The following is a 15,776-nucleotide window of genomic DNA, read 5'->3' on the forward strand; positions in this document are numbered from 1 at the left end:
ATTATCTTTAAGATATTGATTTCTACTATTGTTGGGCTAATCTTCACGCGTGATTGTCACATAGTTATAAAGTTTCTTTGGTTGTGTATTTCCCTGAAGCCTGATGCCTTTTAATGATGAACAACAGGTCTGTTTGAAGGTCTTCTTTCCCTCAGTTTGGTTATTTGCTGTATTGCTTAAGGCTCGCTGTAAAGCACGCCATATCCAGACAGTTTCATGCATAAAACAGGATAATGATGTCTTCTTTGATCTATGATTCCAACTGGTATTTGACTACTGTAATGACTGTCCAGGGCTATTTTCCTAAATCTACTGTAGGAACAAATTCACATTTGACTTACTTTTTTAAAGAGTATGCAACACACCACATTTCTTTAAATATCAACAAAAAAATATCAAAATTCCCCGCTTTTTGGCATACAGTCAATCAGACATGAACGGTTTTCCGTTCATCTGATGTAAACCGTTCATGTTGGCATCATGTCTGAATGAGTCTGTGATGACAGTCTTGCTAGGTCTGACCTCGTGACATTTTTACATCACTTTCAACACAACACAACCTGAACTTCAGCAGTCACATTGTCAGACAGATATACACAGCAGGGATGGGTCTTCATCTGGTGTGTGATCCGCTTGTCACAAAAAAATAAACAGCACTGTCACCTTTCCTTCTCTATGATCTGTTTTATATTATTTGGTGGAGCATTTGTTCCCCACAGTGCCTGAACCAATAAAGAAACACACACTGGACTGTAACAAGATGACTATGAAAACACCGTTACCAAGTGATGAGAATCGATATATTCAATACTTTAGTGCCAGCAAACTGCCATAAGTAGCCTGTCAGGGCAGAAATTAGCTGCTTGTATCCACTGCCTGTGTGTTTTACATAACATCAGCATAGCTATGCTAACATGAGCTGTAGCAGTATTTTAACATAAGAAATATACTGCATGTGACCAGTCTTGCATGAATGGCATATATTGGTCCAATCCAAATTGCCCTTTCTGGTCTACCCTCCATTTGGCAGAGGTAAGATGATGCCCCCTCTTCTTCTTCTCCTTGGGATCAAATAATAGTGGTCATCAAGTCCTTCAACCAAGGTGATCAGTCAGAATTGGGCCACATGTACGATCAGCATCACTCTGAATCCCTGTTGAGGGTACGTCTGAATGCAGCTGTGTGGACCAACAAGATAAATGTGACGAATAACTGAATGCTGTCATTTTAACTGACCAAGGAAGCCTTTAATTTTGCATATACAGTATAATGTCTGGAAAAGATTTAGTGTCTGTGTGATGCTCACCAGAAAAGGAAATTACTTTTTAAAAAATATTCCTTTTTTTTTTTCAAAATCCAGGCAATTTATGTTTTTCTATGCAACTCGGTGACAAGAGCAAAAACCTAACAACACTGAGCATTATACATGGTCACTTTCAGGACATGAGCATTATCACTCCACATGAACGTTACCATAGTCTCTGAGGCTGAGGATTTAGTATCATTTGGGTTTTAACCACTTTTCTGAGTATGATGCACAACACGATGCACTCAGGCTTTAACTGGTTCTCAGTAAAAATAATTTGCCAGTTGCACTTGTTTGCTTTGTGCAGACTTGGCCAGTAAAGAAGAAAAAGCCCAGCAGTCACCTCAGGCTTCTCAAATGATCAACGCAGGGCGTCTTTCTTCTGCTTTGATCCCAATGAGGTAACTGCAAGACAACCCCCTGAACTTCAATGCCCAGCGACCTCACAGGGCCCCACAGTGAAACCCAAACCAGCAGATTACAGACTTATTCAGGTTTGTTTAATACTAGCCAGACTGACAAAGGGAGTTAGGTGAGAGCGTGAGATGAAAGGTGTTTGGCAGCATTCTCAGACAGTTTGTGATTAGGTCAGAGAAGCAGGAGGAAGAATGAAGGGGGAATTAGGCCACTATTGTGTTCTCGTGGAGGAATTATTATTTTCAGGCTCTACAGATTACACAATTTGCTCAGATAATGATCCACATTGAGCTGTACAGATGTAGCAGAAATGTATAAGATGTATTCTAGGTTAATGACGGCATTCTGAGATGAGTAGCATGAGAGAACAGATAAAGAACGGGTGACATTGAAAAAGAAAAGGTAAGAAGACAGAAAAAAAGGGGGCAGACAGCAGTCAAACAGAAGATCAAAGCAGAAGTCTCCTGTGTTCAGTTCTGAATGAAAGAGTATGTGTGTGCAAGTGTGTGTTTATACCATCTTCAAAGACATTCAGCAGTCGCCCACTGTCCTTATTAACCTCAGGAGGTCCTCAACATACAGACACATGATTCACATGACAGAGCTACCTCATCAAGTGTGTTTTTGCCAGGACTCCTATGTGTAGCCAGAGTTTTAAAAGAGCAATCTTTGACATCAAGGCCACTTTTCAGTATGGACAATTTCCCCATTCCTTTTAATAATTCAGTTCTTCTGTGGAGTGCTACAATTAAAAAGTGGAAAAATACAAGAACGGTGCCCAAAGTGAGTTTCTTACTTAGCTGCATTCTCAAAAACATGAGTTTAGCGCACTGGATAGGGTGAGTTAATGACAATTCAACAGGCATGCATCACACAGTCCGTGTCCAGTGGATGCTTTTCAGAGCCATCCAAGCCAATTGTAAGAAAATCTGCTAAATACATTTTTTTTAAAAAAAAGCATGTTTCTGTTGTTTTCAATCAAATTGTTAAGGGATGGTTTGTCAAGATCAGCAAAGAGTGGCACCAATTCTCCACCCACAACTGGACAAGATATGAGCCAAACCTCTTGAATGAATTATTATGAGAAGCTGGTGGCAGAAGACAGATGACAGCTGATATTCAGACGGACAAATATGTAATATTTTGCTGATACTTAGAGCATGAACACTCTTTGTTATCATCTTGTGTGTCACTTGATGTCTTGACCACAAAAAATGTCCAGAAAATCAGCTGTTTAGGAATCTGAGTAACTTGTTCTCAACACTACGGAACAATTTACGTTGACGTGCACTGTACTCATGCACATCTAAATAACCTTGACTTTCACCCACATTGTAAAACACTCTTTATAGCTGTGGTGTGTTGAGCTCTGAGAGACTTTGGGCTTTCTTCACATTTTGGCATGTCACAGCAGAAAAAGCACAGGTGTAAATAAGACTGACGGCAGATGAACTCGACTCAGCTTTGGTTTCAGAGTCCTGCTGTTGGACACACTGGAGCACTGTCACACCGTCATGGGTTGCTGAGCCATCATTATTTCAAACACTTGTATGAAAAATAGATTGAAAAGAAGCTAGAACATGTGACGTTAGCATTAGCTGCACTTAAAATCCTCTCTGATGTTGGAGCCTCATACTTCCAGACTGTTGGGTGACAGTAATCATGTGATGTTTTCAGCTCAGTTATCAGCATGCAATGTTTTGTGCGAGTGAGCCAACTCTGTGGCATGTTTTGTAACAGGCAGCTGTGAGTGAACGCCCTGTTCTTTAACTGTGGAGGACGCAGACACACAAAACAGTAATAATAAGTCATTTAAGGTTTCAAGTGTTTACCAACCTGCTGTTTGGAGGAAGGCCTCAGTGCAAGATGGGGTGGGCTGCGACACTGCAGGGAGACACAGAAATATGATGGTGAATATCAAGAATAGACTGATCTGAATTTCTTCTTATGTCACAAAACTGGAACACAGTATGTTATCTACAGTTGGCAGAGATGTAGGTCTCACGTTGTAGAGATTACACACCTTTGAATTTCATGAAGTTTGAGGAGACTATGACCTTTAACAAAACTAAGTCATGTTCTTGCATGTATGACTGGTCGTCACTGTATTAAGTCACACATAAAAAGTTTAAAATACTATGCTCAGCTCTTTTTAAGACGATAAGAAAATCAAACCAAAAAAAAAAATCTGATTTAATTTTAACTTGGAAAAGGTCTGAACAAAATACACACAGAGAAATCGGCTTACCGTCGGTCACTTCCCTAAACCTGAAAATCTATTTTTGGATGAGCTGGCCAAACAACACCCTGCGGAACTTAAAAATGAAACCAATACAGAGGTGCCAAAAACTGCACTTCCTGTTGAGGACGCCCAAAAATCATACACTGCATAATAAAGGTGGTTTGTGGGCTATGGCTGTGAACACTCAAATTCAGCATCAGGCCATCGACATCTTTTGTCTGTTCATTTACTAAGTGTTAAAGTCTAAGGCAGGTCTAAAGTCTGTGTTTCTCACACAGTCCTGACACAAAATTTTCACTCCTGTCCTCCTTTTCCTTTTTGCTTGACAGTGTAGGGTTTAATTGCTGCTCTGCTGACTTGACAAGAGTTCAGTTCGGATCCTGGTTAGCAAGAGTGTCTGATCATTTTTGGATCTTCTTCAAAACACAACGTCCTGGTGCACTTAAAACCCAATACTTAACTGGTTCACGCTCACGATAAAACACCCAAATACAAGCCGAGTGACAGTGATATACACAGTGAGAAGTGCACAGACTTTAATTTAAGGAAACTGAACAACCACTTTACAATTACATGGCACAACACCGCAGAGTATATGATCCTTTTCAGATCACAACTCTACGGTTCATCTACATCCCATGGGACACTCCTTTAGAAGGACAGTTCACATTCTGCACAGGATTGACAGGTGGTTGCAGAGAGGAGAGAAATAATCTATGTTAAACAAGAAACTGTCAAACATTTAAGCAGTCTCAGACATCACCTGTCTGAGGGCTCTTATACGCAAAGCTGACAATCAGCTGTCTAGGTCACCAGGAGGGTCACAGAATGCCCAATCATTTTACTTAACATCAGCAATGTTAAGTAAAATGCATTTTTGTGCATCAGCATTTGAGTCAAGCTAAATGTTAAACTGTTTATATGAAAAAGGCTACACAATAAAACTTTTGGCTCCAGGACCGTGATACTGTTGGTCCCACCTCTCACTCATGCTGATCGCTGCCCAAAGCTTTCTATAATAATGAGGTCAGATCCTCATGATCCTGACAGAGAAGCTAACAAACTCAACAATTATGACAGAAATAAATCATGTGAAGGCTGAAGAACAAATACTTCTCCCTTCAACAATAGGAGGGTGAGTTATATTCCCTACTGGCTGTAAACTAAATGCTGCAAATGCAAAATGCTAATGGATCGTTTAAACTGCAGGCATTAAGACTAATGTAGTCATTAGCAGTATAAAAAAGTAAATATATTAGAGTTTTCAACAGAAGAGACGGCAGAACAGCAAACCCTAATGAGTATTTAAAAAGCTGAACATGAAGCTCCCCGAGGAGGTATTTTCAAAGATAAGAATCGTCAGTGAGCTAATGAATTCCCACAAGAAAAAACACACACACACACAGAGACTTAAACACATACTTTAAAAGAGATCGAGAGATTAAGTTCTTTATGTGAAACACACACAAGACTTAAATACACGTCTTGCAGTGAGGCAACAGACAACACATTTTCTAAAACTAACACACAGAGTACACATTTAGACAATTCAGTGTAATGTTTCCCCCCCCCCCCACACCCACACACACACACACACACACACACTTCTACCCTTCTATCCACACAAAGACATTATTTGATCCATAAAGAAGGTTGCAGTAAACCTTCAACAGGAAGCTGGCTTTCATTTTACAAGCTCCACCATCTGGAGATTTCGTGGGTGTGCGAGGAAAATTAGGTGTGAGATTGAGGTGAGGAAGGGAGGGGAGGTAAAGGTGATAGTTGAGCAGGTGGTCATCTGCTGCCCACATTTGTGCTGTACACGAATGCAGCAGGCTTAAGCTGACACGCTGATGGTTGGATGGAGGGATTTATTTATCCCACAGATGATTGATGGGAACAGAATATTTTCCACTAGCTCTGTTCCAGCCAGAGTGTTCTTTCTTAAAACACAGCTCTATACCACTGTAGTTGACAAAATCTATCAAAATACTCCTAAATCAGCATTCAGGTTTATGGATGTTACCAAAAAAAATAAATACTTTTCTTTGTTGTGTAGTTAGGGTTACAATTTAGCCATGCATGTTTTACTTGCCTTCATGTTGGATTATTGAAGTTGTGACACTGAGTACAGACGTTTGCTGGGTTGATAAATTTCCAACAGTATTACCAAAGACAGACAGGTGGGTTTTAAGTGATGTGTTGCTTATTTCCATATCAAGGAGCTGTGCAGATAAACCAAATCAGTTCAACTACTTATGATCAAGAGTGTAGCACCCCTCATGTTATTGCCTCAATGCATCCACTAAAAATGTGACAGAAACCAACACACTCACAATGTAATGAAGTGATTTACCAGATCAGGCCACCACCTTTCCCTTTAAGACAGTCTTCCACCCAAATACGACCCTGCGGGGTGTTCGTTTATGAAGGCTAAAACTACCCAGAATTACACTTGTGTTATCATGAGCGTAGGACAAGTTTTCATTTTAATTTTACTCCAGCAGATGATCGCTGTGACCTTTGGATGAACATCACACAACAGACAGGAGAGTGTCACGGCAGCTTTGACTGAATTTATCTTTGATAGTAGGAGAGGGATGAGGTGAGGGGACGTTACGGCGAGGAAAATTTTCAGAAAGTTACCTGATGTCATCTCAAACAAAGTGAGACATTTTAGTTCAGTTTCTTTACATGGCATCCATAGTTTGAGGTTTGCGTTATCTACTGAGGGCAGTTGGATTTTGAAGAAATAAGAAAAAGGAACTTGGGAGTCTGATCACTTGTGCAAATAGATGAAAAAGAAACACTGAGTTACTTTTCATCAAGCGGAGATACAGCAACAGGCAGAACCAATGATGAACGGACTCCACTTACCAGAGAGGTTATATGTGTTAGCTGGCATGGGAACGACTCCATGTCTTCTCGACAGAGCTACAGGAGGTAAAGTCTGAGGATTTCTGGTCAAACTGTTCGCTCAAAGATCATTCTTTTAGAAAGAGTGACTATCTAATGTTATGTTTTCAGTTTAGTCCAATCTAAACTATGTTCATCTTTACTGCCTGTAAGGACCCCAATCTCCATCAGTGGTGTCAGTAGGATTCCTGCTCTTTCACACAGACCTCAGTGGAGTGGGAGGCTATAAAAGGCCTGCCAATTTGACTGCATGGTGGCATTAAATTACTTAACATTCCCTCGTGGTGCAATTTCTTTGCAGATGAATGGAAACCCAACTGTAGCTCTGGGAGAGAGCTAAGAAAGTTTTATTTGCCTTTTTGTCCTTCAGTTTTATGGAATATGCACATGAAGTATTACTCAAAAATATTAGGCAAGAAATAATGTTGAATTGCCAGGTGAAATATGTTAAAAGACATAAAACCACAAAGCCTGCATAATGCTTGTTTCAACTTTTCAATAGAAATGTCATTACTAAGTTAAAGACAACAGTGATCAGTTCGACTGTCGTCATGCGAGTAGTTTTTTTTCAACACTCCCGGTTAATTCCAGGTAAATTCTGGACTAGAAAATTAGTTTTTGTTTCTTTTTGCTGGACACCTAACATAGTCTGGAGATGAAACAACAATATGTAAGTCCGAGTAAATATGGCTCGATTGTGGCTCTGCAGGAATCACAATAAATTGGTGCATTGTTGTCGGTGTACAAAATAAGTTTTTCATTTCCATAATTAACAAGCCAGGTGACACCAGCACTGCAAAAGTGAAAAAGAGGTAATGGTATCAGAGAAAAGAAGAAAAAAACATTCTGTATGTCTTTCTTTTGCATTTTGTTTCTTTCAGAGGATCACAGTATTTTTTTTTAAACAGATTTTCTGGATGAATAAACTAAAGCTTAAACTAATTTCATGGCGTTTTTTGTCAGAACTAAGAAAAATACACATTATTCACCAGTTTGTCTGGAATCCTACGATACAGAAATTAATATCCATCATTCTCAGTGACTTCTTAAGCTGCTCAACTCCTCAACCCAGTGACCCCACACTGCTGAACCCTCTCACCTTTGCAGATGGACCGGTTCAGCGGGTTACAGTCAACAGGCAATGTGCTCGCCTGCTGTGAAAGGTCAGATATGTGTGTGGGAGAGACTGAGTGCACATTTGTGTATAAAGTCACTTGGGGCCTCAGTGCCACAGTCGAACCTGCAGTAATGAGGACCAAGGCGTCAGCGGGGTTACAGGGGTCGCGTGGGGGCAGTCACCCTCAAAGGTCAAAGCCAGCTCGATGACCTCCTAACACCGTTTACTTCCAGCAGTAACACCAGACCTGACGTGGTTCAATCACACACTTTTACTTTTGTCTAACTGTGTAAGTGTTGTGTGTGCATGAAAGGCGGGAAACCACTACAAACCATCCTAGCAGGATGTCTGGCAGTTTTATGTGATCTTTTTGAGCTCTCTCTTCCATAGCTCCAGCGATACATTGGCATCTCACAATTTCCCACCATATATTATGAAAATGGCACATTTTGGACGAACATACATAGATACTTGTCCTCAGCGGACAGCTGAATATTACTACACAATGTCAAGGTATCACGTTGTTGAGATATTTCACTCTGGACCTAACTGGCAGAATTGGCAGCCACCAGAGTGATGCGGCTGCAGTAGTCTGACGAGCAGTTGTGAGACTGTCCAATTTCAGTGCAGTTCAAGGAAAGAAATATGCAACTGAGGAGTTTTCCACAAAGATTCCTCTCATGGTTTATCCATGTTCTTAGTAACTTTATATCCTATGTTCTAAAGTTAGATATGAGCGTTCCATGATCTGTTATTCAGCTCATGTGTGTGTGTGCGTGTGTTTCGGGTACTGCCAATGAGACTGTGTATGAGATGCTGTTGTGTGCTTAGAAATGTTAAGGGGTATCCTCCCACTGAATGCAGAGTGCATCCAGAGTATCTCATTACTATTCATGTGGATGAACCTGCTGGAATCAAACAACAGCCAAAAGCATATTTGCACAGAGTTAACATGCATGCTGCACAGGAGGAGCTCTACTGGAGTTTCCTTCAAAATGAAATCTGTCTCGCTTCATCAAGTTGCCTAATGTTTACAATGTTTCTGTTGAGAAATGTGGGGAGCTCATCACCGTCTTTGCATGGTCATTTCAGCATGCAAGACACGACTTCTCATTCCTCAAACTTTGCTCTTAATTAAAGTTGGGCTACAGAACTTATAAAGTATTCAAAGTCGAAGTTAGTACGTAAACTCCCTCAATATTCTGTAACTGCAAGCTGAAGCGTTGACTCTACCACAAATGTACACTTATGTTGGAGTCAAGTCTTTTTACAAGTAAATTTACAAAAGTTTCTTGGGAAATTGCATATGAGGACACTTCCTACTCTAAAGATGTGGCTCTTATGTGAACAAAAACAGCTTTTTGCATTGCTTGTCTTTGGTTTCATTTGATTCTGTACAACATGTTAGACTGTTTAAATGGTGGAGTTGGATGAAAAGTAATAATGAAAAGGTTGACACACAACCGCGTTGACAGTCACATCCCACTTTCTGTATGCAGCAGTGTGTCGGATGGCACATTTTTCAAAAACTGATAGTAAACTGCACTTGCGCAGGCCTTTACTGCTGCCTTTCTGTTCACAGCATCTGCTGATTCAAACAAACCAAGCATCTTAGAAAACTCGTTCTGACATGCAGTATGGATATTTGAATCTATACTAGTATACTAGATTAGATAGATAGATATACTAGATTATAAATCGATGTAAATATTAACATGCAAAAGATGTAATTCATAGCATTCGTTGACAGTAGATTGAAGCTAGTAGGAGATGTGTTTACTAACTATAACAATATGTGTTCCCTTTAAGTCATAAAACGCTGGCAAATAAAAACGTATTATTTGGACCAGACAAAGACAGAATCCTATACAAGGACAGAAACAGTCGCACATAGTTTACAAGGAGCTCAAGATCTCAGCTCTCAGAGGTCCAGATTCTCTTTTCTCTTGGGAACACATTACAGAGGCCACAGAGTAAGACACTTTACTCTGTGTCTTTACTCACTTTACACAGACTGCTTATACAACAACTGTCAGCTGATGAGGCCTCAAACATCACCGTGTGAATCTCTTCATCACTGACTGTCCACCTCTCCTTATCCTCCCTCCTTTGGAAAACAAAAACAAAAAACACAATCTCTCCTTCAAAATATTTCCAAAGCTTAATGTCCACAAAAATGTTCTCTTGCATAATTTCTTGAACTTCTTAAGCATCCAGAGGCTCATCAATTCCTAGATCCACAGTCCCAACACCTTTATTATAGAGCTGCTGATGCTGCACCTTCAGCTCAGGGAGATTTAACAGCACAATAAAGGACTCACATGAGTAACTGCTCTTTTCCCATGTTATGTAAAACTGTACTTTTAATGTTTGTGAGAAAGCTCAGAAAATAATTCATCACCTCTTTCTCTTTGGGACAAACGCTGACGCCACTGATTTGCAATTCATATCGCACACTGCCCCCTTGTGGTCAAACTATCACATAATTAAATATACGGACAAAGAGATTATTCAAATCTATTTAAGCATGTTAACACTAACAAGAAGAGCCAGCAACCACCCAGTCATCATCACAGGCCTCGAATATCAATCTTCATAAAGCCTGTTGTACATCTAGACTGAATATATTTTGAAAGCAAACTTCCTTTGTGTTCCTAGATTTCACTTAACAAATCACAGTTGTCTTAACGATCCCCAAACACAGATTGTAGCAATAGTAGCAAAATGTAGCAAAAATGGCGTTAAGTGTAAGCAGATGGACAAACGTATTAGAGTCCCTCAAAATTTTCAGATTTTCTTTGACAGCCATCATTCGACAGAAACAGGCAGGTGTGAAGTAATCTACCTTCCAAATCTTTGTTAAAAAATTTTCAGCATGCAGATTGCAGCTTTTTTTTTTGTGGTGAAGGAGATTTTAGAAAGGGGAACATGCAGATAGTGGAAGGGATGGAGAATGCAAACAGGAAATATTCAGCTAAATAGCAAGTTTATCCAGCAAAACATCAGTTCATTCAGACTACCGAGGACCTAAACATCTGGAGAGGACCTGGAGATCTACATGCAGTCATGGAGTTCAAGCTAGCTGCTGTCTGATGGTCAGTTAGGTCAAGCAAACTCTCCCGTCTGCAGCACAGAGCAGTTTATCTGTGGAGGGTTGGGCTTTAAAAGGCATCTGATGAAGCTGCATGTAAAATAACATGGAATTTAATGCACCATTTTTGCTGATGAGAAATTACTTTTTTAAAAGAGCAATTTTAACTAATTTTACATCTTTATCATTTTTTTTGCAACTGCTTATTTTCTAAGCGAAATTGGGCTTTTGTGAACAAATCCTGTCTGTAGAAGGCTGACTGTCTGAGAAACCTGTCATATCCCAAAAATATCCCAAAATATGCCTCACTTAAATATCCCCTTAATGAGACAATCATTTCCTAAATTGCCTGCAAGACTCAGTAAGAAACATCAAATTAGCCCCTGAAAGGTTTTCTAAAGAAAATTTACTCGAATTCAAAAAGGGTTCAAGTGATTTTCTGCACAGTTTCTGGAAGCTTGTCTTCTCCGGGGCTTCCAGATGGGCTTCATGGTAATTGGTACTTGATCAGAAATAGCTTTGAATGAAAAGAAAGCTGGTCACTCATGTGTTTGGAACACTTGTAGGAGGCACAGCTGTTGGTCATGAAAGGAAAAGAGGCTCCGATGGCAGTCATCAAACACTGCCAAGCAAGATAAAGAAACTTGATTTTCAGTTAGATTTGACTGACACCTTCTTCTAAAGGGACGTGTACTGCGTCTATTCTCAGATGAGATGCTTTGGCCTTATTAAGCAGAGAAACACAACCAGAATGAAACAGTAGAGTGGCCTCTGATGCCTGAAGCTTATAGATCGTAACATCCTCCCATTTTATCTGTTTAAGCCACATCCATATTCTACTATGTGGCTCTGTGTAGTCCAAGTTTCTAGTCTGTTACACTAAAACAACTCTTTTCACTTCCATTTAGCCTCTGTGACGCAAGTCAGCCTGGTTTTATGAAATAGTTAAAAATGGCAAGTTGTGTCTCATAATCATTACGTGTTCTGTGATCATTTAAAAACTCACAGACTTTCTTGTAATCTTGTAAAGTGGTCATGAGCAAAGGTTCTACAGACTTTCTGAAGGCCTTGCAAAGTTTTTCTTTGAACATTGACTGCTTTTATTTTATTGCAATAAAAGCACCATTTATGCTTTTATTGATCACTTTCAGAGGAATGTGTTTTTGGTTTTTTTTGTTAGGCCACTTAACACTACCTTATGAACCATCCAAGAATTAAAAATGCACCGAATTCAAGGGATGAACCAGTGTTGTGTCCACACATAACCGACAACTTAGCAAAGAACCAACATCAAATTTCACCTTTAGGTTACTTTGTTATTAGCAGCATGTCCCAAAGACAAACAATTTGCTCCACTTTTAGTTGCACAAACAAAAAGACCAAACATAACTGTTTGACAGAAAAAAAAGTAGCATTTCTCAAAGAGCTACTAGAAGAAAAGTAGGCAAATTTTATTGCATCTATGAAAGATGCTTAAAATAAAGTTTAAATGACATGAAATAGCATTTTTGTGCCTATAAGATGATTCTCAAAGAGTTGATCATTCAAAACTTGGCATATCTCAGCATGGTGTGCAGTTTGTCCTTAAAAGATCTGAGGAAATTGGAGAAGTGGAGGACAAAAGAAGAGGGTCAGGCCTAAAAAAACTATCTACAGCAGATGAACAGTATCTGAAAGTGATGTCCTTAAGAAAGAGGAAAAATCCAGCAAAGACCTGACACAGGACCTGAGAGACGCATCTGGACCTTCAGCTGATCCATCTACTGTTGGCCCAAGCCTCATCAGAAATGGTCTCCATGGAAGGGTGGCTGTCAAGAAGCCATTCTTAAGGAAGGGAAACAGGGAGAAAAGGCTGAACTATGCCAAATGACACAAGAAGTGGACTGAAAATCAGTGGCAACAGGTCTTATGGAGGGATGAATCCTCCCCAGAGCCCGGACCTCAACATTATTGAAGCAGTGTGGGATCATCTGACAGAGAACGGCACAAAAGGCAGAAAACATCCAAAGAAGAGCTTTGGGATGTCCTTCAAGAAGCCTGGAGAACTATTCCTGAAGACTCCTTAAAGAAATGACAGAAAGCTTGTCTCAGAGGGTTCAGGCTGTGATGGAGAATAAAGGAGCTCAGACCAAATATTCACTTTCAAGCTGCTTAGAATCGGACAAACTGTTTTTCTTTCATATATTATAATTCCATTTATGTTTGCACATTAAAAAAATAAAATAAAATTCTGCACCCAGTTTATAAAGAAATGGGGAAGAGAAAAACTTTTGCAATCTATTGTAAATGATATGTAAAATATGGTAGAAATTATATTCTCATACACAGTGCCATGAGAAAATGTTGTGTAACGTAGTTATTTAGTTACTTTTCTTGTCCAAAAAATATTTTCTGCAACATAAAAAATAGATCTTCAAGTAATTTCATTCAAGAGGAACATGGTAAGAACTTAACCGTCTCTCATTTTAACTTGTTATTTAGTTACTTTTCTTGTCCAAAAAATATTTTCTGCAACATAAAAAATAGATCTTCAAGTAATTTCATTCAAGAGGAACATGGTAAGAACTTAACCGTCTCTCATTTTAACTTGAATTTCTTTTGTTTTGTTCTATATCCAGACCGACATCCCTAAAAATTGTTCCGTCAGACACGTTTCATGAGAGGTGCGATAACAGGGGCAATAAGTTACAGCTGAGAGCAGGAGGCAGCTTTACATACATGCCCACATGTTCATGGCTCTGCTTCTATTCTCATAACAAAACAACCCAACAAGAATCACTATGGAGCATGACAAAAATACGTTATTCACTATAGACACATTTTTTAATTAGCACAACAAACCTTGCTTATAACTCAAATAGATTCCACTTCTACTTTTTGCCTTTCTTTCTGTAATTTCACTTTGTAATGTAGTATTTTTAGATGAGTAGCACAGCCAGCTTTTTGTCATACAGATTACAAAGGAGTCGTTTTTCTGGCTCGCTGACCTCAGCACTCTTACTTTAGAGTGAGGTTAATACCACCCCACCCAATTAATATATAAACGCAGAGATACAGAAGTATTCAAATGAAGAAATGCAAAGAACAGAAAAAAAATAATCAAACAAAAAAATGTTCTGAATAAGAGTCAGAAATGTAGCGTTAAATTAAAAATTAATTTAAATGAAGATTTTCCATTATTCAAACTATGCTTTTCAGTTACATTTTAATCAATTTTTGTCCTTCATAGCGTGGCAGTGATGAGAGTAAAATGTAAGAAGATGCAACCATCAAAACTTCAGCTGCCACTTTTTCTCATCAGTGCACTGAATTTTAACGTCCTGCTCAGGGCCCTCACATCTCGGTCTGTTGGAACTATTAAAACATTGATTAAAACCATTTGCACCAAGTGATCATTCTGCGCAATTGCTTTAATTGTATGTATTAACCTGCATAATACCTGGATGAAAAAAACCCAAAACATTTTCGTTCATTTGTACTCCTTTCATATGAGATTAATGGTTAAAATTACTTCCAGGCACTTCAATTCCAATGAGCATCTACTGATATGATGAGGATTTAGTTTTAAGTAGTTAGTGGTCAACAGTGATGATGCAATTTATCAAAAACTAATCATGACAAAAAAGCTACAGTTTACGAGATGATTTAAACATTAATCACAATAAAATACCACCTCAGGTGTATATATATGGTCATGTTAAAACTGGGATCTTTACTCTATATCCAGCATACTTTTACATGTGAAGACTAAAACAACCTGCCGATCTATATAAGGAATGTGATCAGTCAGAATTCAAACACATCTACATTGTGAAATTACTATCAACAGCTGACGGTTGCTGGTAGTAATGTCTGTCTGAGCTGCCACCATCCAACTGAGGATTTTAAACGGATAGTTTGTGACGGATGTTTTGTGCCAAGTCTGTGTTGATAACATAACTCGTCCTGTTCACAATCATTTATAAAAACAGCATCAACTCTAAAGGAAAAAAAATCCTCTGCCATGTGATGGATATCAGTCTGCACACGGACCCTTCAACATGATGTACTGACTTCTTAGAATGATCTCCTGCTCAGTAACGCGGCACCGCAGTAAAACATGGTGTCTGCCTCGCTTCATGCCAAGTGTCTGTCTCTGCTGTTGATTTATAGAGAAGCAGCTCAATCCTTTTTTTTCTTCTTCTCCGATGCCCGAAAGGAAAACTAATTCAGCTTCTGACCCCTGGAATGATGTGATGAGCTGTTCATCATTTACCACTTTGATGCATTTCCACCAGTTTCTCTTGGTTGCATTACTGTGTTGTCCATCACAAAGGCAATAAATTCCATGGCTTCATTTGCTGAAGTAGGCTTTAACAAGAGATCTTTTCCATTTTCAGGTAATAATAAGATAAGGTCAGGGTCAAATAAAAAAAAAAAAGAGAGACCATCTCCCAACATCTGTGGCCGCCCAAACATGCTGGAGATTCCCTTGCAAACATCTTTTAGATGACATTTACAGCTGGGAATTTGTTTTTATTGAGGAAAGATGATCCGATTCAAACGATAAAACTTGACAGGCATTCAAGTTTAGCTTCCGTTTTCTGTCCTCTAAATATGCAGGAACTCTTACTTTCCCAGGTTCTGTATTTCATGGTAGGTGATGCTGTGGAGGAGGCAAAGTTCATACGAGACCGAAGGCAGAGAG

At 39.2% G+C, this 15,776-nt stretch overlaps 2 protein-coding genes across 2 annotated transcripts in view; one reads left to right on the forward strand and one right to left on the reverse strand.

Moving 5' to 3' along the window:
- bmp3 (bone morphogenetic protein 3) overlaps window positions 1-15,776 on the forward strand; it is a 458,962-nt gene that overhangs the window by 130,598 nt on the left and 312,588 nt on the right. The gene's annotated exons all lie outside the window — the stretch shown is intronic.
- Window positions 1-15,776, reverse strand: part of rasgef1ba (RasGEF domain family, member 1Ba) — a 109,345-nt gene that overhangs the window by 84,761 nt on the left and 8,808 nt on the right. Inside the window, exon 2 of the mRNA XM_072387301.1 lies at window positions 3,560-3,607. Coding sequence (XP_072243402.1) covers window positions 3,560-3,607 — 48 coding nt within the window. The remainder of the gene's footprint in view (window positions 1-3,559; window positions 3,608-15,776) is intronic.

Source organism: Leuresthes tenuis, unplaced genomic scaffold (assembly GCF_036924035.1).
Source record: "Leuresthes tenuis unplaced genomic scaffold, fLeuTen1.0.hap1 SCAF_6, whole genome shotgun sequence".
NCBI lineage: Eukaryota > Metazoa > Chordata > Actinopteri > Atheriniformes > Atherinopsidae > Leuresthes > Leuresthes tenuis.